The sequence below is a fragment of the Acomys minous genome, assembly GCF_964271855.1.
Source record: "Acomys minous genome assembly, chromosome: 5".
In the NCBI taxonomy this organism is placed as follows: domain Eukaryota; kingdom Metazoa; phylum Chordata; class Mammalia; order Rodentia; family Muridae; genus Acomys; species Acomys minous.
In genome coordinates this window covers 83,134,638-83,158,193 of record NC_140494.1, presented here as the reverse complement: position 1 = coordinate 83,158,193, position 23,556 = coordinate 83,134,638, and the positions used below count along the sequence as shown (strand labels likewise).

The 23,556-nt window shown below is 43.7% G+C and overlaps 1 protein-coding gene across 4 annotated transcripts; it reads left to right on the top strand.

The window, feature by feature from the left end:
• Positions 1–1,421: 1,421 nt before the first annotated feature.
• Positions 1,422–21,510, top strand: LOC311598210 (zinc finger protein 426-like). Of its 4 annotated transcripts, XM_084783215.1 has the most exons (7): positions 1,422–1,462; positions 1,695–1,761; positions 11,459–11,541; positions 12,207–12,333; positions 14,218–14,298; positions 15,796–15,878; positions 16,482–21,510. In XM_084783215.1, exons 3-7 carry the CDS (start codon positions 11,512–11,514, stop codon positions 17,736–17,738), a joined length of 1,578 nt encoding a protein of 525 aa, XP_084639341.1. In that variant the 5' UTR covers positions 1,422–1,462; positions 1,695–1,761; positions 11,459–11,511; the 3' UTR covers positions 17,739–21,510. The 4 variants fall into 4 exon arrangements, with proteins under 4 accessions (XP_084639341.1, XP_084639340.1, XP_084639339.1 ...); XM_084783214.1 differs by lacking the exons at positions 1,422–1,462; positions 1,695–1,761 and adding an exon at positions 9,515–9,616 and having other exon boundaries at positions 16,485–21,510; XM_084783213.1 differs by lacking the exons at positions 1,422–1,462; positions 1,695–1,761 and adding an exon at positions 9,516–9,616.
• The last annotated feature ends 2,046 nt before the right edge of the window (positions 21,511–23,556 follow it).

Sequence of the window (23,556 nt, the reverse complement as noted above, 5' to 3'; positions counted from 1 at the left end):
GACAGGCAGCTCAGGGGGGCAAAGCACAGTCGCAACAGATGTTAAGCTCTGGCATGCCATAAAGTTTCCAGTTCTTTTCTTGAAAAAAGTGTAACTCTGCCAGCTGGGCAACATGATCTTGGGTTACATCTATTTGAAAAGAACAACACTGGTGTACTTAAATAATTCTGGCAATATTTTTGCAGTTTAAATCTCCCATATGCCCAGTGGCTAAACTTGGAAGTCTCCTGTCTCTGTTTAAACTGTGGCTGTTACCTAAAAGATTTAAGATGATCGTGTGTAAAGTGCATAGCCCTAAAGTATATATAAGTTACTAAAATCTTCTGTCTAAGGCCAACTCTTATTTGGGTGTTAGCCCCAGTTGGCCATCTGCTTTAATAAAGAGCTTTTCCTTCAGCTCTATGTGTGCAGTGATTTCTTGCTGAGGAATCATATTGACATCCAAGTCCTGACGGGACAAATCCACGGCAGAGGGGGCAGAGGGGTCTCTTAACCTCAGGTCCATCATATCCTGTGTTAGGTCACAACCATACATCCTGTTAAGTTCATCAGAAGGTGGTTTAGCGCCTTTCCCCTTTTATGTGATCTGGTCTTGACTCACTTTCACCATAGATGTCAGCAGGATTCAGTCCTCAAGAGTCTTCTAGTAACACTTCTCAGCTGCTCAACGTGGGGTTGTTACACTGGGTCTTCATGTGTCAGGGAGCATGAGTATCCAGCAGTATAGAATTTGAATGACTAGGCATTTCCCTGTGACTTGAGATGACAAAACCCTCAAGATTTGAGCTTACTTTTTGCTTAGGGACCCAGGAACTGGGGTTGGTGGGAAAGATGCAGATATGGGGTTAGGGGAGGCTAAGACCTACCCAGTAGTTATTTCAGGATTCCCAGTCAGAAACCTCTAACATCTCAAATTCTTCTCATTGGCTCCTGAGCCTGGTGGAATGGACTGGTAGGGTCAACGTGTTGAAGCACCCTATGTCGGTGTAACCTACCAAAAGCAATCCCAACACCCTGAGAGGTCCATAAAATTATTGAATCGAGACTGCCTTCTGCTCCCTCCTGATTTAGGGAGCTCTAGAAAGCAAGGGTCTAAGAAGGCGGCGGAGGCGGGCAAAAATGTTTCTGAGGAGATTCCTGTGGGCTAAGTACCCACTGGAAACCTTGTGGTTAAAGGGCTTGCTGGGCTTGGGCGCCACCGATTACTTCCACCCCTACCCGTTGCCCGACTTCCAGCCTAGGTTCTAATTCTGTCTTGTCCCCGAGGACCACGTTGGTCTCCAGTTCCCGCTCTGAAGTTATTACAACACCTCAGATGCGGAGAAACCAGAATTCTGAGTTCAACAAAAATAGGCTCCTAGCCCAACCTCTGCAGCAAACGGAGCGCGAGCGGAAGTGACGTCAGCACCCACAACCATCTCTTCCGGTTCTTATCCTCTCTAAAGAGTTGCGGGAGGCTTTTGTGAGTTCTGTGGTACAAGGACTACCTGGAGGTTGAGAGGGAGGATAAAAGACGAGGGTGCTGAGCCCTGCTCCGTGCGCCACGGCAGGGCGCTTCTGGGCGCGGCCAAGTCTAAGGCTTCCCAGGCTATCAGTCACCAGGGTGGGAAAGTGCCCAGAGGGCGCGTCCGGGCGATGTCTACAGCTACGGTGCTCCCCTTTTCCAAAAGCTGTTTTGTTTTTCTCCTCAAAAGGAAACGAATTTTTGCCTGAGTAGTTGGAGTGACCATCGTCATAAACCTTGCGGTTTCAGCGCGTCTGGTGAGCTCTTAATGAAAGGTGGCTTTTGGAAAAGGCCATATTACTTAAAAAAAAAAGAAAGAAATAAAAGAAAAAAGAAGGAAGGGATGAATGTCTCGGGTGAGAACTTGACGCATTTTGCTGGATTGTATTTTAGTGTGTGTGTGTGTGTGTGTGTGTGTGTGTGTGTGTGTGTGTGTGTACTTCTTAGTTACTTAAAATGTCCGTCTTTATTGCGAGTATAAACGTTGGTAGACCTCAAGTCCATTCAAGAAACCCAGCTCAGTGTGCCTGTGCAGACCTTTAATCTCAGCACTCAGGAGGCAAGAGGATTTCTATGAATTTGAGGCTAGCTAGTGTACATTGTGAGTTCCAGGCCAACCAGTGCTACATGGTGAAACACTGTATTAAAAAGCAAACAAGCAAAAACCCAACAAACAATAATAGTGAGCTATTCTCCACATCCAAAGTTTCTAGGCCTGAGTTTGTTTCTTCATCCCTTTCATACCCCTGTGGTAGCGGTCAAATCCAGGGCTTTGTGCATGCTTCACATGTTTTCTCTTGATTCCTAGGCCTGTTCCTCACTCAACTACTTAAAAATGTGAACCTCACAAAAGAAACGTGGGAAGCTTTATTATTAAAAATCATAGAATTAACTATTAAGAAGATTGACAAATTAATGCTCTCTCCCCAACAATTCCCCCCCCCTCCATTTCTTTTTTTTTTAAAATTGTAAATGTACTAGCATAGTTGATGGTCCAGTTTCTGTTGTGGTACATTCATGTCTTTGCAGCAGTCTGTTTGCTCTTTTCCCTAATAGATAAATATGTTGTATGGTGATTTATTGCTAAGACGGAAACTGGGGGAGAGAAGGGGGTGCCATGGTGGCACATACCAGTAATCTCAGAAGTTAGAGCAGGAGGAACACGATTTCTCTGTTAGGGTAGTTACGTAGTTCCAGGCCAGTCTAGTCTGGCCAGTTGTACCTCCGTCTCCAAATAAGTAACAGTAGATACAACACTTGGCTCTTAAATATTTGGTAATGTATCACCTAGATTAGGACGTTGTCTTACTGAAAGCAATATATTATTAGATTTTCATCAAGAAAACTAAGGGGTAGAGTTGGGTACGTGGCTCAGTTGGTAGAGTGTTTGCCTGTTAGTCACAAATCCCTAGTACCACATAAACTGAGTGCAGTAGCTCCCAGTTCTATTGTCCCAGCACGCAGCAGATAGAAGCAGGGGGATTAGGCATTCAGGGTCATCCTTGGCCACATAGTAAGTTGTAGGCTAGCCTGAACCACACAAGATCTTGTCTCTAAAAAAGAAAGGAAGGAAATTACAAACTGGTTGGCAAATGGAGGAACACTTGCCTAGTGTGTGTGAGGCCCTAGGTTCAGTTTCCAGCAACACACACACACACACACACACACACACACACACAAGTTGAAAATTAAAAATGATGCCATATGATATCTGATCTATGAACATTCAAAAAATCTCCATAATGTTAGAAAAACAACAATAACAATGAAACCAGGCTTCTGGGTGTTTGGAGGATTTCTGTATTGTGCTGGGCTTGGTGGCAGACACATGCAGTCCCAACAACAGAGAGGTAAAGTATCACTTCATGTTCCAGACAGGGTGTCCAGTTCAGACTTCAGGTAGCCTTGGATTTTTCCTCCTAGCACCATCTCTTGAGTGGTGGGTGAACAGGCACAGCTTGCTTCTGGTAAATTTGGGGGCCACACTTTTCTAGGGCCAACTCCAAAGATTCCAAAAGATTGTGCGGCAGATGGTTTTGTAGATGTTACATACTGGGTTATAGTTTATTAGGAAGGCATCCATTTGTTTTGTGATTCTGATTTTGATGCTTCCAAAGGCTTTGCTTGTTTGCAGTGCTGGGGATCAGAGCTGGGGACTTGGGCATATTAGGCAAGCACTTTGGACCAAGCCAAAGTCTCAACACTATTTGGCAGATGTTTTTCCTTTTGAATAAAACGTAATTTGTATGCTGATAGTTGGACAGGAGGAATGTCTTGTGCCCCAACTCTCATCTTACTTAATTTTTTTTTTACATTAGCTACTTGCAGTGAATACATGTCTCTGCTTTTTTTTTTTTTCATTTAAAAATTTTATTGTTTTATTAGTACGTATGCATGTTCATGCCTGAATGATGGGGCCATGGTTGTGGTCAGAGGACAACTTTGTGGAGTTGGTTCTTTTCTTTTTTATAACCCAATTCAGATAGACTGGCTTGTACTGCAAGTGCCTTAAGTCAGTTGGCCAGTGTCCTGTCCCTGCCCCCACTTCCCTGTATTTATGGAGCTGTATTGTCAGAGTAAGCTTTTAAGGTTGTGTGTTCTAGGTCAGAGGACAAGTGTACATTTTATTTTGATATATATTATTAACCACCCCTCTCCCCCAGATCTCTTTCTCGTACAGTAACTTCTGAATCAATCTTTTATAAGTTTATTTAAAACTTATTCTGGGGAAAATAAGAAAGTTTTTTTTTTTTTTTTAAAGTTGTAACTACAAGGCATTTATTTTGAAAAAGTGCAGTCACCTGGTCATTTCATGATGAGTAAGAGCATGAGTCTGTAGTCTCAGAAGCCCTATTTACAGTGGGGATACACCTGTAATCCTGGTGCGTGGGCATCTGAGGCAAGAAAGCCATTGAGTGATGTATACCTGTTATCCTGGGATGGGGAAACTGAGTCATTGGGAAAAGTCACTGAGTGATACACACCTGCAATCCTAGGTCTTGGGAAACTGAGGCAGGAAATCATAAGTTGGAGGCCATCAGTGTTACATAGTTAGAATCTGTTTTGGATTTATATGCTTTTGGAATGATACTTTATGAATGTCCTTTATTTTTTGCTTTGTAATCTTGTTCTGGTGAATAGTTGTTTCTTTGGGCTTCCCCTTTCCCACCCCCTTCTGTGCCCTCCCTCCCCCCCCCTGTCTCTTTCCCCAAGCAGCGTTTTTTTTTTTTTGTTTTTTTTGTTTTTTTTGTTTTTTGCTGGCTATATACTCAAATGAGTAAAATAAAGGAACTTTTAACTTCAACTTTCAGTTTTTTATTACTGGTTCTTGCTATGTTGGGCAGCCTTGGACTCTACCCTCTACCTCAGGCGCCCCAGCATTGTGACAGGTGTGTCCACCTTGAGTTAATGATTTCAAAATGAGCCCCGTTCAAGAGCTTGAAATGCAATGCATTGTAATAGGTTATGTGTATTTATCAGGTTTCACATTTTCATTTATGCTTTTTGAGGTAGATTTCTGCTGTGTAGCCCTACATGGCTTGGAATTCACTATGTAACCCTTACTTCCTCATGTCCTGCCTCATGACTGCTAAGATTGATATATTTCTGTGTTTGCATTTTAATATAAATAATAGAAAGTGAATATGTGATGAATTTTAGTCATGTGTAAGTAAATAATAAAATAAAGTTCTATATTTTGATCAAATTCAAAATTCAAAATTTTGGATGAGATAGAGTCATAGATAGTATCCTGCAGTATTACTGCACCTCAGGGTTACGGTTCCACAATCCGATCCCATGCTACTTACTCTACTCAATCAACAGCTGGTATGTATTTTTTACATATATATTGGCAAATGTATTCCTTTTAGTGTCTGTTTCTTTTTATTTATTACTATTATTGTGCATAATGTATGTGTCGGGGGCAGTGTGCACGGAAGTCAGAGGACAACTTGGTAGAGTTGCTTCTCTCTTTCCACCTCGATGTGGATCCGAGGATTGGACTCAGGTCAGCAGGCTCACGTGGCAAGCCCTATACTCACTGACCATCTCACCAGCCTCTCTGTGCCTGTTTTAACAGCTGGTTCGCTGTTGTGTGCCTCAGTCTTTCAGCATGAGTCCAGTATACTTTTCCAGGCTTCCTTTAAGGTTCCTCAGCGATTTTGTCATCACACACAGTCCTTTCAGGCAGCATCTTAACCTTATACACTTTTCTCTAGGAGCACAAGTAAGGCATTGGTAACATCTTCCAGGATTTTATTTTCTTTTCTTTTTTTTAAAATTTATCTGGAGTTACAGACAGTTGTGAGCTGCCATGTAGTTGCTGGGAATTGAACCCGGGTCCTCTGGAAGACCAGCCAGTGTTCTTAACCTCTGAGACATCGCTCTAGCCCCCAAGAATCTTCCAGATTTTCATTTGGCACACTTTGTTTTTATATTTAATGTGTGTGTGTGTGTGTGTGTGTGTGTGTGTGTGTGTGTGTGTAAGTACGCATGTGTGCATGTGCTTGTACAATACTGCCACAACATTTATGTAAATCAATTGTTACAAAACTCTGGGTTTTTCAGGCTTGGCAATTACTCACTGAGCCATCGCTTTGGCGTTGGCACACTTATTAATGACAGGGGTGAAAATGAAACATGTTTTACTTACTCGTCCTTTATTTTTAAATTACAACTATGGGGGGATTGCAGTCAGGGGGCAACTTGGGAGGGTTGGTTCTCCTCCTACTCTGTATCACCATACTGTACTCATGTTACCACACTCTGGGAGTACACATAATAGTGGCTTTGGTTTCAGCTGGGGGCCCCAGTCAGCCACATATGTATTTCTGTTTGCTTATCTTTTCACATTTTCCATGTTGGAAGTATTCCCAGTGTGCAGCGTTCACACGAGTCTTTTTCTCACTGGGTCCCTCCCTCCATCGTCAGCTGTTGAGTGAAATGAACAATATAGCAGTCCCCTTACCTACAGGAGAGGCTTTCTTTATTAATAAATGTGTTTTAAAAATCATTTAATTACTTGTGTATTTTGTGCATGTTGTGTGTTTAGATATACATGTGGAACTCAGGGGTCAACACCTGTGTCTTTTGCCTCTCTTAATTCTTGAGGTAGGGTTTCTCATTACAACCATAGCTCACCATTTTGGCTAGACTAGCTGGCCAGCAAGTCTCTGGCCCCACCCGCCACACCCAGCACTGGGGTTACTGACACGTGACAACCTACTGGATTTTACATGGGTGCTAGGAACCCACTCTCACTGTCTTCATGCTTACACAGCAAGTGTCTCGCCCATTGAGCCATATTCTCATGGATGATGAGGAGATACCGTAGGTCATACTTTCTGAGAATGTCAGGAGATGCCTCAAACTGCAGAGAGCATAGAATTCTGTGTATAGCATCCCCCCAACATATGCATCTGTGGCGTATAAATTCAGTAGGAGATGAACAGAGGCCGGGTGTGGTGGCGCATGCCTTTAATTTCAGCACTCAAGAGGCAGAGGCAGGTGGATCTTTGTGAGTTCAAGGCCAGCCTAGTCTACAATGAGAGTTCCAGGACAGCCAGGGCTGTTACGCAGAGAAACCTTGTCTCAAAAAAATCCAATGAGTTGGGGCAGAAATAACGTAAAGAAATTGAACAGTTTCAACAATATAATAAAAGTTAACTGGATATGGTTTCTCTCAGTATTTTATTGTCTTATTTAATTGTTTCATCCTTTATCCTTTTTAAAATTTTTTAAAAATTTGTTCACTTTACATCTGGGTTGTAGCCCCCTCATCACCTCCTGATCCCACCCTACCTCTCATACCCTCTCCCTCCTTTCTATAGTACTCAGGAAGGGGAGCACTCCTACCCTAATATCTGACCTCATCCTATCAAGTCTCATTTGTATTACCTGTATCCTCTTCCTCTGTGGCCTGGCAAGGCTGCCCTGCCAGGGGGAACTGTCATCGTGTGTGTGTGGGCGCCAATGTCTATGTCAGAAGTAGTCTCTACTCGCCATATTGTGGGACCCACAAGGAGACTGTGCTGCCTATCTACTACATCTGAGCAGAGGGTCTAGGTCCACATCATACATGGTCCTTGGTGCATCAGTCTCTGTATTGTAGTATGGTTGTCCTGTATTATGTGGCTAATATCCACTTATGAGTGAGTATATGCCATGCGTGTCTTTCTGGGTCTGGATTATCTCACCTAGGATGATCTTTTCTAGTTCTATCTGTTTGCCTGCAAATTTCAAGATTTCCTTGCTTTTAATTTTTTTTCAAGATGTATTTTATTATTATATATACAGTGCTCTGCTTGCATGTACACCTGCAGGCCAGAAGAGGGCACCAGATCTAATTGTAGATGGCTGTGAGCCACCATGTGGTTGCTGGGAATTGAACTCAGGACCTCTGGAAGAGCAGCCAATGCCCTTAACCTTTGAACCTCTCTCCAGCCCAGACTTCCTTGTTTTTATAGCATTGTGTAAATGCTATATCTTTATTCATTATTCAGTTGAGGGACATCTAAGTTTTTTCCAGACTCTGGCTATTATGAATAAAGCTGCTATGAACATAGCTGAGCAAATGCCCTTGTTCTGTCATGGTCCTGAGTTCAATTCCCAGCAACCACATGGTGACTCACAATCATCTATAGTGTGATCTGATGCCCTCTTCTGGCATGCAGGTGTACATGCAGATAGAGCATTCAGATATACCAAATAAGTAAATCGTTACAAAAAAAAAGAAAACTGTAAACACTATGAAAAGGTAAGGTAGGGGTGCTGGTGGTCTCCGCCTGCAATCCTAGGATTGAGAGACTGAGGGGAGGATTTGCTGTGAGCTTGAGGCCAGCCTGGGCTATAAAGTAAGATCTTGCTTCAGGCAAGCAAACAGAATTCCCAAAACAAAACAAAAACTGTGAAAAGATGGTTCTCTGAAAAAGACCCAGAAAATAGGTATTGAGTAGTGTCCCTCTGTGCTCTAACCTTCTCTGTGCCGGGGAGAAGGCATGCGTTCTGAGTTCAGTATTTCCTACCCGACGTTGCTGAGGGTGCTTCCTGCTTCCATTGTGTTCCGAGGTCCCTCCTGCCCAGTTATCTTCACATTAAAGGACTATTTAAAGATCGTTCAGTGGCTGAACTCTTGTCTGCTCCACATGAGATCCCTAATTCCATCTCCCACACCCGTGAAACAGATTCAAAAACCAGTAACAAAAATATACCTGGAAACAAAAGAATTATTTTGGGATCATAAAGATGGTTGGGTTTAAGAGCATTTGCTGTGGATCTAAGTGCTCATGTGTCAAACCAGGTGTCCAGTGAACACCTGTAACTGCAGTCCTCAGGAATGTGGATTCTTTCCTGTCTTGTTCCGTTTTAAGTTTTATAACTATTTTTCCCTGTGAGTGTGTAATGTATGATGTGGGGAAGGGTGCACATGTCACCTCATGAGTAGATGTCAGAAGTCAGTTTATAGAGTTGGTTGCCACCTTCTACTTCCACATGGGTCCTGGAGACCAAACTCAAGTTTTCAGGCTTACATTATCTAGTGGCATGTACTTTTATCTGCTTAGCCGTCTTGCTAGCCTCCCTGTTTGGGACAAGGTTTTGTTTTGTATCCCAGGCTAGTTTTGAGCTCGAAGAAATCCCTCTGACTCAGCTTTCCAAGGGCTGGCATTAAAAGAGTGCATCGTACTTGATTTTGACTGTAGATCTTTTTAGAACAGTGATATCTACTGTGTTATTATGACTAATTGAACACATGTGCGTGCGCACACACACACACACACACACACACACACACACACACACACACACTCCTACTCCTTGCACAGTGTCTGCTACATAGATTTTTTTTTCAAGGAATCACTAGGATTCGTGTTTTGGAGAGTACTGTGTTTAGTGGTCTTCCTGTGTATTTCCTGCATAGACTTTATGTATGACCGTTGACAGATGATGACTAAGTAATTCATGTTAACTAGTGACGATATTACAGGAATGCTGATAGTGGTGTACAGCAGGCAATAGAGTGCCACTGTGCACTAACGTGATGCTAGCCCCAGTGAAAGAAATACTCAGACACACTTGTGTGCTTCAGGATGGCAGCTCCTGATTCGTCCCATGGTAAGTCCTATTGGGACTGTTTCTCAGTATCAATATTCCTAAGGTTCCCTCAAGTTAGCATTATAATAGCAGCAGAGTGGTCTGGGCAAAGATAGTTTATGTTGCTGATTATTTTACTTTTTATTTGTTTTCTAATATATTATATTCCAAGTGCAAAAAAATATGGAGTGCTTCAAGAACTTGCATGTCATCCTTGTGCAGGGGCCATGCTAATCTCTGCATTATTACAATTTTAGTATATGTCCTGCTGAAGCAGGCAGAATTATTTTTTTAAAAAACCTCTAAAAAGGTAGTTCTCAGGGCTGGAGAGATGGCCCAGATGTTAGACACACTCTTGCAACCCCAGTTCAGCTTCCAGCACCCAAATGGTGGCTCATGTCTATCTAACTGCAGTCGCAGGGGATCCAGTGCCACCTTCTGACGTCTGTGGGCACGAGGTATGTGCAGGCAAAACATTCATACACATGAAATCTAAAGCAAAACGGTAGTTCTTTGAGGAGATATTCAGTAAAATATGAGTTTTCCTCAAGCCCATGCCAGTGAGGGAGAGAGGGCATATTTACACGATCCAAGTGCAGGTACAAGGATCTAGTACCTGCAATGTGCTCTGAGGGCTTTGTTTGTTTGTTTTTTTTTGTTTTGCTTGTGTGTGTGTGTGTGGGGGGGGGTCAGAAGTGCACATTGGGTGTTTCGTCCATCATTCTCATTGTATTTTAAAGGAACGCCCTTCCTTCTTTCCTTTTCTTTCTTTGTATGTGTGTGTCTGAATGAGAGAGAGAGAGAGAGCACAAGGAGTCAGTTCTCTCCTACCATGTCTACCACGTGGCTCTTTGGAATTGAAGTCAGGCCCACAGGCTTGGTAGCAAGTGCCTTCATCCACTTGCTGGCCCACAGGAATATCTGTAACTTCTCTGGACTGTGTTACAAGGGAAGAGGTGCAGTCTTCATCATAAGTTTTATAATTGTGGCAAAGTAACACTTTTTGTTTTAGACTTATTTTTTCATGTATGAGTGTTTGTTTGAATGTATGTCTATGCCTGACGTATGTGTAGTGCCCACAGAAGCCAGAAGAGGTGTCAGACCCTCTGGGACTGGACAGTTGTGAGCCACCATGTGGCTGTTGGGAATTGCACCTGGGTCCTCTGGAAGAGAAGCCAGTGTTCTTAGCCACTGAACTATCTCTCAGCACTTTTCTTTTTTTTGAGATAGGGCCCCATGCAGCCCATTGGTGGCCGTGAATTTTCTAGACAACTGATGATGGCCTTGAATTTCTGATCCTCTTGCTTCCATTTCTTGGGCTGGGGTGACAGGTATGCACCTTCACACCCATTTTTATGCTGAGATGGAACCTGGGGCTTCATGCACACATGAGGCAAGTACTGTACTGACTGAGCTACAGCCCCAGTCCTGATAAAGCAACATTTTCAGGGCTTACGCTTCTTTACTTGTGAAATGAAGTTGTCATTAATAAATAGAGTTATCCTAGCAAGCAGCGTGCCTGCCTTCCTTCTTCAGGTTGTAGATGGGACAGGCTGTCCCAGCATTCTATGGTATGTGGGAGTGGGAAAGAACACTCGTGTGTGTGTGTGTGTGTGTGTGTGTGTGTGTGTGTGTGTGTGTGTGACAGATGCAGGGAACAAGGGAGGGAGAGACAAAGGAGAGAAATAGATTAAGAGACACAGAACAAGAGGGGAGAGCGAGGGGAGAATAGGAGGGAGCGAGAGATCAGTATAGAGTCAGAGGGGTCACATAAGGCTTTTGTAGTGGGGCGGAATGACTTTTGGGCTCTTGAATGAGAATTCTGATCAACTGAGTATTTGTACCTCTTTCTTTTTCCATAAGGCCTTTCAGGGGACTCAGTCCACCTGCAGAAAGAAAAAGTATCAGCAGAAAGGATGTTGGTTGGCTGCCTGACAAATTATCAGGTAAACATACACACACACAACATACACACACGCACACTTAAAATGTCCTACCTGTAGGCAGTTTCCTCTGGTTAATTTATATTTAGAGCCATTTAAAGCAAACAGAGCCTCACCCAAGGATCTAGTTTTTGCTCAAGTTTTCTGGAAGATAGAGCCTGTTTTAGTTTTCCTTCTATTGTTGCGCTAAACACTATGACCAAAGAAAGAAAGGGAAAGAAAGGGTTGGTTTCAGCTTACAATTCTCAGATGATAATCCATCATGGCCAAGGCAGGAGCTTGAGGCAGGAACTGAAGCAGACACCAGCGGTGGTATCTCTTTACTAGCTCATGCCCGTGGCTCTCTCAGCTACCTGTCTTACACATCCCAGGCCCACCTGTCCAGCATGGTAACACCCACAGTGGCCCGGGACTTCCTTCATCAATCAGAAACCAAGAAAACGCCCCCACAGCCCACTCTGATGAGGGCAGTTCTTCAGTTGAAACTCCCTCTTCAGAGACACTCAGGTTTGCGTCAAGTTGACAATATCTATGATAAAAACCTGTCCTATTAAGTGAATTGGAAGCCAGGGAATTTTCTGTAGATGTTGGGTCCCACTTCTTCATCCTCCCATGTTTATTAACAGAGATCTTACTTGGTTCAAACCAGCATGTCTGCAATATTTCAGGGGTCGGTGAGCTTTGAGGATGTGACTCTGGACTTCACCCAAGAGGAGTGGACCTCACTAAACCCAGCTCAGAGAACCCTCTACAGAGACGTGATGCTGGAGAACTACCAGAACGTGGCCACCCTGGGTAGGACGGCTGTTGCTGCCTGTAGCCCTCACGGACCGGCTGGCTGTGCTTCAGGAACGGTGATGGTAGCTCTGAGGACGACACAGCTCCATCCCTAAATCCATAGTCTAGACAGAGGATTATTATTGTAGTCCTTGCTGGCCTGGAACTTGAGATCTAAAATAGGCTGACCTCCAACTCACAGAAACTTGCCTCTTGTCTCTGCCTTCTGAATGCTGGGATTGAAGGTGTATACCACCCTAAATGTGTTTTAATCTACTGAGGTGGTTTTGAAAAAGTCCGAGGTCTCCTTTTGTAATTTTGCTGGGTGTGGTGGCACATGCCTTTAGTCCCAGCACTGGGAGGCAGAAGCAGGTGCACCTCTGAGTTTGCCTGTTCTACATAGCAAATTCTAGGACAGCCAGCTGTGCAGTGAAACACTGTCCTTGAAACCCTGGCCCCCACCCCTGAAAAGATAGCGTATATTTTTCCTCTCCACATTTGATAAACTAAAAACAGAAAGCTCGATGTAAAAATCTCATATCGTTTGTGGGTCAATAAGTTCTCTTGGAATTTGACAGATGGTTCAGTGGTGAAGAGACCTTGTTTCACAACTCTGAGGACCTGCGCTGAGGATCCCAGTACTTGTGTAAAAAGCCAGGTGTGGCCTTGCAGCCTGTAATCCTAGTGTGGAGTTGAGGGGAGGGTGAAGTGAGGCTCACTGACATGTTCTGGCTGCGGGCCCAGCTGGAACACGCAAGCCAGGATCCCGGGATTTAAGGCACAAGCCTTAAAGAAGGAAGACAGAGTGATAGAAAATGGCCCTCCACACCCTCCTGTGTCTTTTGCATGTGAGCATAGGCATGCACACCTGCACACACATGTATCATATATCATGGATCACATAAACATATACCACATACATTAACACAAATACATACATTTAATTAGAGAAGGGGCTGGAGAGAGAGCTCACTAAGTAAGCTGGTTTACTGCTCAAGCGTGAGGACCTGAGTTAGACCCTTAGCCTCATGGAGAGGCCAGGTTTACTGTTAATCACTACATACACAGAAGCACACCCACATACACGAGCATGTATATACACAAACAAAATAATAAGTAAATTGGAAATTTAATTATCTTGATGACTGTGATGAATAATGCTATATATGAAGAACTTGTAGTTAACTTCCCCATAGGAACAAAGATCTCTTTTTTGGAATTCTCTGATTTGCTGTTTCAATAAAAGTAAAGTCCTGGGTTGAGGGCTGGAGAGATGGCTCAGAGGTTAAGAGCACTGACTGCTCTTCTAGAGGTCCTGAGTTCAATTCTTAGCAACCACATGGTGGGTCACAACCATCTATAATATGATCGGATGCCCTCTTCTGACCTGCAGGTGTACATGCAGGCAGAGCACTGTATACATAATAATAAATACATCTTTAGGGAAAAAAAAGGTAAAGTCCTGGGTTGAGATATGACTCAGTGGTCCAGCACCTACCTATCATGTGCAATCCCCAGTACTAAAGAAAGAAAGCTCTAGTGCTTTGTAATATGTATGTGACTAAGTTAATTGGAGTCTTAGGCTCCAGAACAAACTAAATTTTAGAGGCACAGACAGGTGCCTCTTGCATTATTAGACCCTTGAAAATAGTTTCTCTGTTATCATCACAACTCTAGTTCCTAGCCAGGTTTGGTGGCACACTTCTGGAATCCAAGCACCTGAGAGGCCGAAAGAGGAATATTTCTATGAGCTTGAAGCCACCCCAGGCTATATAGTCCCACTTGTCTCAAAAAAAAAAAAATGGAGAGAACCCCCCCCCCAAATTATAATTCCTGAGCATTGGGAAGTGCTGTCATTTTTCTATATGAGCCTTTTCACCAATGCGTCTTACCTTGTGGCAGGGTGTCAGCTCACCAAACCCAGGTTGATCTCTTGGTTGGAACAAGAAGACTTTAGTACAGACCAGAAGATAGTTTTCCCAGGTCAGTATTCATGGAAATCCTACTTAATGAAAGTTTCATATGTTTGCAGCTGAAATAAACTTAAAATAAAAACCAAACCGTTTTGTTGGCCTGGAGAGATGGCTCGGCTCAGTAGGTAAAGGGACCTGCGGCCAAGCCTGACAATTTCAGTTCAATCCCTGGAACACACATGGTGGAAGGAGAGAACTGACTCCCAAAGTCCCCTGACCTCTACATGCATGCTGCAGTGTGCATGTGCGTGTGTGCGCACGCGCGCGCGTGTGTGTGTCTGTGTGTGTGTGTGTGTGTGTGTGACACACACATACACTCAGTAAGTAAATGAGAGGATGATTAAAAGATCCTTGTATGTTTGTGTATGATGTTTGTACATGGGATATGCATGTGCTTCCACATTACGTGTGTTGGCCACAGAGGAGGCAGCCTTTGGTGTCAGTCCTCACATTCTGCTTTGTTTGACAGTGTCTTTGTCACTCATGTGGCAGACAGGCAAACTCTGTGGGACTTCCCTGTCTCCATCTCCCGTCTTGTCATAGATATACTGCAATCACAGACACAGGCTCTCAAGCCCAGCCTGATGTGAGCTCAGCGGCTCTGACCTCAGTTCCTCACACTTTTACAATAAGCACTTTGCCCACTGAACCACCCAGCTTCAAGACAAACTTTATCTCAGAACTTTGAACACTTTTTAAGAATTACTGTGGTTGAAGGAAGAAGTTTAAAATTTTTTCTTTATTATATGTACATCAGTGTTTTATCTGCATGTATGTCTGTGTGAGGGTGCTGTGTATTCCCTGGAACAGGAGTTACAGACAGTTTTGAGTTGCTGTGTGCGTGCTGGGAACTGAACTCTAGTCCTCTGGAAGAGCAGTCAGTGCTCTTAACCCTTCAGCCACTGCTCCGGCCCCAATATTCTTTTAGTTCACGTCTACTCACACCTTTCTTTAAATTTATTGCTTCGAAAAATGCTCTTTTCCTTGAAATTTTCTACTCTCTTTCCCTGACAATTTCTATTTACCATCGGTTTTAATTTTTATAGAATCAACTTTTTTTTTTCGAGACAGGGTTTCTCTGTGTAGTCTTGGCTATCCACCTACCTCTGCCTCCTGAGTGCTGGGACTAAAGGTGTGCGCCACCACTGCCCAGCTGAATCAACTTTTAATATGATCTAAAAATTTGATCCGGTGTCTTTACGTTTGCCTGGCATGGTGGCACATTCCTGAAATCCTTCTATGCAGGAAGCTGAGACAGCAGTGTGAGTATGTAGTGAGTTCAAGGCTAGTCTACTTAGTCTCAAAAAACAGAACCAAAAAACCCAAAAAACAAAAACAAACAAACAAACAAACAAACAACCCCCCAAAACCAACCTTTATCTCTTTCTACTTTCTACAATTCAAAATAAAAATAAATGAGCCCTATTTTTTTTTAACTCTTGTTAAAAAAAAAAAAACTCCATTTCTTTCTCCAAACTCTTGCATTTGTTTTTCTGTTTTACTTCAGAATGGAAAATGCAGCTTGAAACCAAATGTTCAGCTTTCCAGCCGGACTTTTTGAGTGGTAACATACCCAATGGGATGCGGACGGTAAGAATAAAAAATGTATTTTATTTGTATTCTCAAAGAAAACTAGAGGCTAGAGATGTGTCTCTTGTAGACACACCTACTTGACATGCTTGAAGCCTTTGGTGGGAGAAAGCTAGGAATTCCTCTAAAGGAGACATTGAGAGAAGCAGATAATACGCCAGAGCAAATAAATGTCTCTGAAGGAGTCATAGGAAGTTGTGCCCGCAATGTGTGATGAAGCGCTGCTCCAGAGCTCATACAGATCACGGCTTTCTCTTCAGACCAGATGACACAGCGTTCTGTGGTAAGCGTTTAATCACACCGCTTAAGACCGGGCGTGGTGGCGCACGCCTGTAATCCCAGCACTCAGGAGGCAGAGGCAGGCGGAGCGCTGTGAGTTCGAGGCCAGCCTGGTCTACAAAGGGAGTCTAGGACAGCCAAGGCTGCACAGAGAAACCCTGCCTCGAAAAACCAAAAAACCAAACCAAACCAAAACAAAAGTAGTTAAAAGAAGATGAACTGTATGCATGTAGTGAAAAATAATTAGAATTACAATGTTTTGTTGTCAAATGGTTAGAGCCTTACCAGTTGGCTGCAGAGAAATGTTGTTTATCCGTCTCTCAGCAGGCAGGAAGCCAGAGAGGAGGGGAGCTCTGGGAGTGCATGCAGTATGGAGACCCCAGTGAGCTCTCACCCCTTACGACGCATAAGAAATCTCAAGCTACAAAGGATAATTATGACTGTAGTCAGTCCAGAAAAGACTTTCTAATGCTTCAGAAGGAAAAGTATGCCAGTGAGAAACTTTCTGAGTTCCACCAGAGTGAAGAAACCTGTGTGACCCCAGTTAAAGTTTATCAGAAGGTTGCCACGCAAGAGCAGTCTTTTGAGTGCAGTGACTGCGGGGAGTCCTTTATTAACCGGTCACACCTTCAGACACACAGGGGAACTCACGGCGCAGGCAAACTTTATGAATGTAATGAATATGGGAGAAACTTTCTAAACTCAAGACTTGCTGTGCTTATAGAAACCCTCAACGCAAAGAAGCCTTACAGATGTAAGGAGTGCGGGAAAGGCTACAGATACCCTGCGTATCTCAATATCCACATGCGGACCCACACTGGAGAGAAACCCTATGAGTGTAAGCAGTGTGGGAAAGCCTTCAATTACTCCAATTCATTTCAGATACATGGTAGAACTCACACTGGAGAGAAGCCGTACGTGTGCAGTCAGTGTGGGAAAGCCTTCACTCAGTACTCAGGCCTCAGCATACACGTAAGGTCTCACAACGGAGACAAGCCCTATGAGTGCAAGGAATGCGGGAAGGCCTTCCTGACGTCCTCACGACTTATCCAGCACATCAGAACCCACACAGGAGAAAAGCCTTTTGTGTGTATCAAATGTGGGAAAGCCTTTGCTATTTCCTCAAATCTTAACGGGCATTTGAAAATGCACGCTGAAGAGAAGACCTGTGAGTGCAAGATTTGTGGGAAAGCATTTGGATACCCTTCATGTCTCAGTAATCACATGAGAACTCACAACGCCAAAAAATCGTACACGTGTAAGGAATGCGGGAAGGCCTTCAACTACTCCACCCACCTTAAGATCCACATGCGAATCCACACCGGAGAGAAGCCGTATGCGTGTCAGCAGTGTGGGAAAGCCTTCAGCCATGCTACTTCCTTTCAGATACATGAAAGAACCCACACCGGCGAGAAGCCCTACGAGTGTAAGGAGTGTGGGAAAGCCTTCATCTGTCCCAGCTCCTTCAGAATTCATGAAGTAAGTCACACTCACACTGAAGAAAAGCCCTACAAGTGTCAGCAGTGTGGAAAAGCCTACAGTCACCCGCGCTCGCTTCGGAGACATGAAAGAGCTCACTAGGAGAAGCCTAGCTGCCGCGAGCCATGTGAGACCGCCCTTGTTTGCTTCTAGTTTAGGTTGAAGACATGATGGTACTCACACTGGAGAGAAACTGTTCAAATTATACGCATGGCTTGGAGCAGTGCTGTATTGCCGTTCTGGGCAACACAAATACTCCATGTCAGAAAGATTTTTAAATGGACGCTGGCAAGATGCTCACTGGGTAAACACACCTGACGTGAATGTCTGGCCGCTTGAATTTGATCCATATCCATGTAAGCCAGGCAGGTGTAGTGGCACGCCTCTGCGTTCTCAGCACTCCTACAAGATAGGAGGCTGAGGCAGGAGAGTCCCCCGGAAGCTTGCAGGGAAGCGAGGCTGCAGAATGCCGCGCGGCAGAAAGAGCAAGAGAGACCCTGCCTCAGCAAGGTAGAAGAAGAGCCAGTGCCTAAATTTGTGCTCTGACCTCCTTGTTTTTGCCCACTCTCCCAATATACCACAGTACTAAACAAAATTTTAAAGAATTCAAATGAGGACTGATGAGGCGGTTCAGCAGACAAACGCATTCTCCATACAATGCTGACTGTCTCCGTTCTGTCCCTGGATCCCGCACTGTAAGGAGAGAATTGGCTCCTAAAAGCTGCCCTCTGACCTCCACATGAATGCTGTGGTGCGCATGCCCCGTGATAATATTACGTTTTAAAAATTAAAATGAGATACTGTAGAGATGACTCAAACAGTGCACCTCCTGCCTTTGCAGAGGAGCTCTGCTTCAGTTTCCTAGCGCTCCCATGGCAGCATGCTACCATACTTAACTGCCGGGGATCTGGTGCCCTCTTCCGGCCTCTGTGAGCACTCAGCGTACACTTGAGTGCACATGCGCAGGCAAAACATGTATAAAGTAAAAAGAATAAAAGGGAAGTGGCAGTGAGTGTGTTAGGGCAGAGTGATGTTCTCAGAAGGTTAAGATGCAGCAGGAGGCACAGAGCACTGTGCAGAGGCTTCAGGCAGCCTTCTGCACAAAGAGACAGATGGCTACCGCAGGTGCTTCTGACACCCCAGTGAAGAACACCACCTGAGGAATGCTGAGCTTTGATTTCCAGCCTCCGAACTGGAAGAAATAAATAACCATCTTTAAGCTCCCTGGCCTGTTACTTTATTGCATCATCTCTATCAAATGTACATATTGATAAATACGAATAAACTTTTAGATTAGGGGGCTGGAGAGATGGCTCAGCACTATCTGTTCTTCCAGAGGATTTGAGTTCAGTTCCCAGCAACCACATGGTGGCTCACAACCATCTATAATGTGACCTGGTGCCCTCCTCTGGCCTGTGATGTACATGCAAAACATCACTCATATACATCAAACGAACAAACAACCCTTTGCCCGAAAGCTTTAGTTACAGCAGGTCTGAGTGGTGGCCCCTGTTTGTATAATATTACAGTCTGAGAAGTGGAAGCAGGAGTTAAGGGCCTGCACTGTATAGCAAGGTCGTGTCTTTCTTTTTTCTTCAATATCCCATCTTAAAAATCAAACCAAGGGGTGGGGCTAAAATGATGGCTTAGCAGTTGAGAGCACTTGCTACTCTTGTAGAGGGCCTGCGTTTGGTTCCCAGTGCCCAAATGGTGGCCCACAATCATGTCTGTAATTCCAGTCCCACGTCATCTGATGTCCTTTTCTGGCTCCTGGGGGCCACCATAGGTTCACACGGTGCACACAAACATACACAACACTCACACACACAAAAGAATGGATAAATCTTAAAAAGACAGCATGAAAATGATGGCACACTAATGTGATCCCAGGGGCTTGAGGCCAGAACGATCAGGGATTCAAGGCCAGTATCAGCTACATCCTGAGTTTGTGAAGTCATCCTAGATTTCATAAGATCCCGTCTCAAAATAGAAATAAAGCTGGATGTGGTGGTGTATGCTTGGCTTCCCAGCACTCAGGAGGACTAGCAGTTCAAGGTCACCCTTGGCATGGTGAAGTTGAGGCTGAGATGTCTGTGGTGGTTTGAACGAGAAAGGCTCATGCTTGAGTGCTTGGTCCCTGGTTAGTGGAACTGTTTGGGAAAGATTTGGAGGTGGGCTTTGAGGTTTCAGAAGCCCATGCCAACCGCCCCCCCCATCCCCACCTGCGGCCTTCAGATCAGGATGTAAAGCTTCTCAACTACTGCTCTAGCATCGAACCTGTCTTCTCACGACCGTAATGATTATGGACTGGCCTCTAAAACTGTAAGCAAGCCTCCGTCCAGTAAACTCTTCTTTAAAAATGGCATTGGTCGCAGTGTCTCTTCACAGCAATAAGACAGTAACTAGGACAGTGTCTCAAACAATCTGACAAAAAAATACCTGGCAGGGGAGATACTATGATCGTAGAGGTAGCTTTCCCATGGCATGGTGTATTCACTACACTCCAGATGTTCTGACCTCTGCAGCTTCCCCAAACATGGGAAAGTTGACTGTATAATCTGTGGTAATGGGGAACTACATAACTGCTAAGCCACCTCTATAGCCCATGCAAACAGCCTTTATAACATGTCTTAATATGCATATATAACATGTTATAAACACACTTATGGAAGGGAGGAAAGCTTTTATATACTCTACTAGCCTTAATATTCACATGTGAATTGACAGTTAAGAAAAACAAATGTTAGTAATGTGGGAAAGGTTTTCACTTATTTCAATTCAAGTACATGAAAATATTTGAGTTGTAGGAAACCCCATGGATTTAAGGAATATAATAAATGCTTCAAGTCACAGTTCCTTTTGATGTTTTTTTTCCCATTTATTTTGAGATAAGGTCTCTGTCTGTCTGTCTGTCTGTCTGTCTGTCCTGGAAACTGCTAAGTATTTGACTATCTATGTTGGCATAAAAGGCATGAACCACCATGCTCAACTGTTTTTTAAGACTGATTGTTATGTGTCTCTGTGGGCATTTACAGACAAGTTTGGTTGCCTCCGGAGGCCAGAGGAGGCTGTTAGGTACCATAGAACTGTGAGCTGCTAGATATGGCTGCTGGGAACCAAGTATGGATTCTCTGCAAGAGCAGTAAGCTGTCTTTACCACTTAGCTATTTTCCCAAGCCCATTGATTACACTGATTGATTGGCTGGTGTCTGTGGGCATACACATGCCATGGTGTGCATGTGGCAGTCAGAGGATAACCTGTGTGAGTCAGCTCTCCTTCCATCATGTGAGTCCCAAAGACTGGATACCAGCTCATCAGCTTTGGTGGAAAACTTGAGGCTGCGCCATCTTGCCCAGCCTAAAGCTTTCCCTGGTCGTCTCTGTCAGGAGTACATAAGTCTCTTGTGTGTAGCTGTCCACGTCTTTCCCCAGATGTGGAATTTTTATTCTGATATAATTTAACTGGGTATGTTTTCTGTGCTGTTAGTTTTTATCTTAGCTTTGCATTCCTCATAGTTTCTCATGTGTTGTCTCTTTTTTCATCTCCAATAGTTCTTGAAAATTGTGTGTATGTTTTCTTTCTTTTGATGTCAGGATATGGCTTTCCCTTGATTTTATCTTCAATAACTGATATTCTTTTGATATACTAGTGGTGCTTGCCACTGGTTTTTTTTTTTTTTTTACTTACTGAGAATTTGTTTCTAATATTTCTCTTTTTGTAAAAATCTCAAGTTCCTTGCCTTTTTCTTGTTTGTTTGTTTTTCAAGTCAGGGTTTCTCTCTGTAGCTCTGGTTGTCCTGGAACTTGATAAATCTGCCTGCCTTTGCCTTTCAAGTGCTGGGATTAAAGGCATGCACCACTCTGTCCAACTTCCTTGCTGAATTTCTGTTTCACTTTGCTAACTTTCTTGTCCAGTTCCTGAACTGACTGCTGTAGTGAGAGTTCTAGTTTCTTAAAAACAAAAGACAAAAAACAAAAAAAACCCCACAGTTATGTTATGTGAATATGTTTGTGGTTTTTGGTTTTTTTTGTTTTTTTTGTTTTTTGGTTTTTCGAGACAGAGTTTCTCTGTGTAGCCTTGGCTGTCCTGGACTTGCTTTGTAGACCAGGCTGGCCTCGAACTCACAGTGATCTACCTGCCTCTGCCTCCTGAGTGCTGGGATTAAAGGCGTGCACCACCACGCCCGGCTTTTTTTGCTTTTTTGTTTTTGTTTTGTTTTGTTTTTCGAGACAGGGTTTCTCTGTGTAGCCTTGGCTGCCCTAGGCTTGCTTTGTAGACCAGGCTGGCCTCAAACTCACAGCGATCTGCCTGCCTCTGCCTCCCGAGTGCTGGGATTAAAGGCGTGTGCCACCACACCCAATATGTTTGTGTTTTAATCCCAAGTGTGAGATATGAAGCTGTTTCAGATTGTCCACAGCAGCAGCCTTTTTTTTTCTTCAAGTGACCCCCCCATCCCTCTCTGGGCTCTGGAATTTATACCCTCTCAGTCTCCAGCATTAAACTATCCACAGCTGACAAAGATCATGGCCCTCTCAGAGCCCACATGAGGCAAATAGTATACTGCTGTGGGAAATCTTATGCAGCCCCATATCCCACATTTGGGATTAAACAAAAACATATTCATATAACATAACTGGGTTTTTAAAGAAACCAAATCTCTCACTACATTTCCCCCCTTTGCTAAAAAATATAGCCCTTTCTCTAACATTAATACACTATATGCAATAAGAATAATCATGAGGGGTCTAGAGAGATGGCTCAGAGGTTAAGAGCACTGTCTGCTCTTCCAAAAGTCTTGAGTTCAATTCCCAGCAACCACAGGATGGCTCACAACCATCCATAATGAGATTTGGTGCCCTCTTCTGGCCTGCAGAAGTACATGCAGGCAAAAACCACTATACATAATAAATAAATCTTAAAAAAATAATTATGAGAGCCGGGTGTGGTGGCACATGCCTTTAATCCCAGCACTCGGGAGACAGAGGCAGGCGGATCGCTGTGAGTTTGAGGCCAGCCTGGACTACAAAGCGAGTCTAGGATAGCCAAGACTACACAGAGAAACCCTGTCTCGAAAAACCAAAAAAAAAAAAAAAAAAAAAAAAGAATTATAAGGTAAGAATTAAATTTACATTTGTACTTGGCAACCTTAGAGAAAGTATTCCACTATCAATTATATCCTATTGAGTCCAAAGTTCTGTACCTAAATCGCTTTATCATAGTTTGCATTTATTAACCAAACACTTTTTTAGACCCTAAATCATTTTTTTAGATTTTAAAAAAACTTAAGCTTTTGTCTTTTATGTTAATAAGGAAAACTGTAAGACTATAACTGTGTAGTTTTCGGCCCCAGCAGAGACCTGAGAAGGATAAATATTACCTGAGAAAACAGGAAGTGCAGAGAAAGCAGCTTTAAAAACTATAGAAATGACAGAGGTTGCTGGCTATGTGGACAGTCACCAGAGGTTTCTCTGTGTAGCTGGGGCATCCAATCTTCAGCCTGCAGGCCCAGAATATCTGACACACTTTTCTGTGAAGCTGAAATTTTGTAGAACTGGACTATCTTGTCTCTGCAAAGCTGGATAGTCAATTTTCCAGTGTCCTTGCTTATCAAGAGTTTGAACAGCCTGCAGTCTGCAGTCGAGGTAAGGGCATTACCCGCCCTCCCCCACCCCCCCCACCCCACCCCCGCCCCAGTGGGCAGTTTTGCCACATTTGAAGCAAACTACAAGTGGAGGTTCTTTGATGCCCATCATCTTCTGCGACGTAGAATGAAGGTGTTGCCAGGAGCAAATGTGTCCCTATGCCAGAAAAGCCTTTTATTAGTAAAACATTTTAAAATGCCATAATCTGTAGATCTCTGAAATAACTGAAGACTATCTATCCGTGTATCCATAGTGTACTTGAATAGAGAGATGTTGC

Excerpts from the sequence above, each read along its gene's own strand:
- LOC311598210 (XM_084783213.1), top strand. The coding sequence starts at position 9,592 with ATGGCAGCTCCTGATTCGTCCCATG. Across the intron at positions 11,542-12,206 it reads GCTGCCTGACAAATTATCAG|GGGTCGGTGAGCTTTGAGGA; the intron begins GTAAACATACAC and ends GCAATATTTCAG. Across the intron at positions 15,879-16,481 it reads TACCCAATGGGATGCGGACG|CAGGCAGGAAGCCAGAGAGG; the intron begins GTAAGAATAAAA and ends TCCGTCTCTCAG.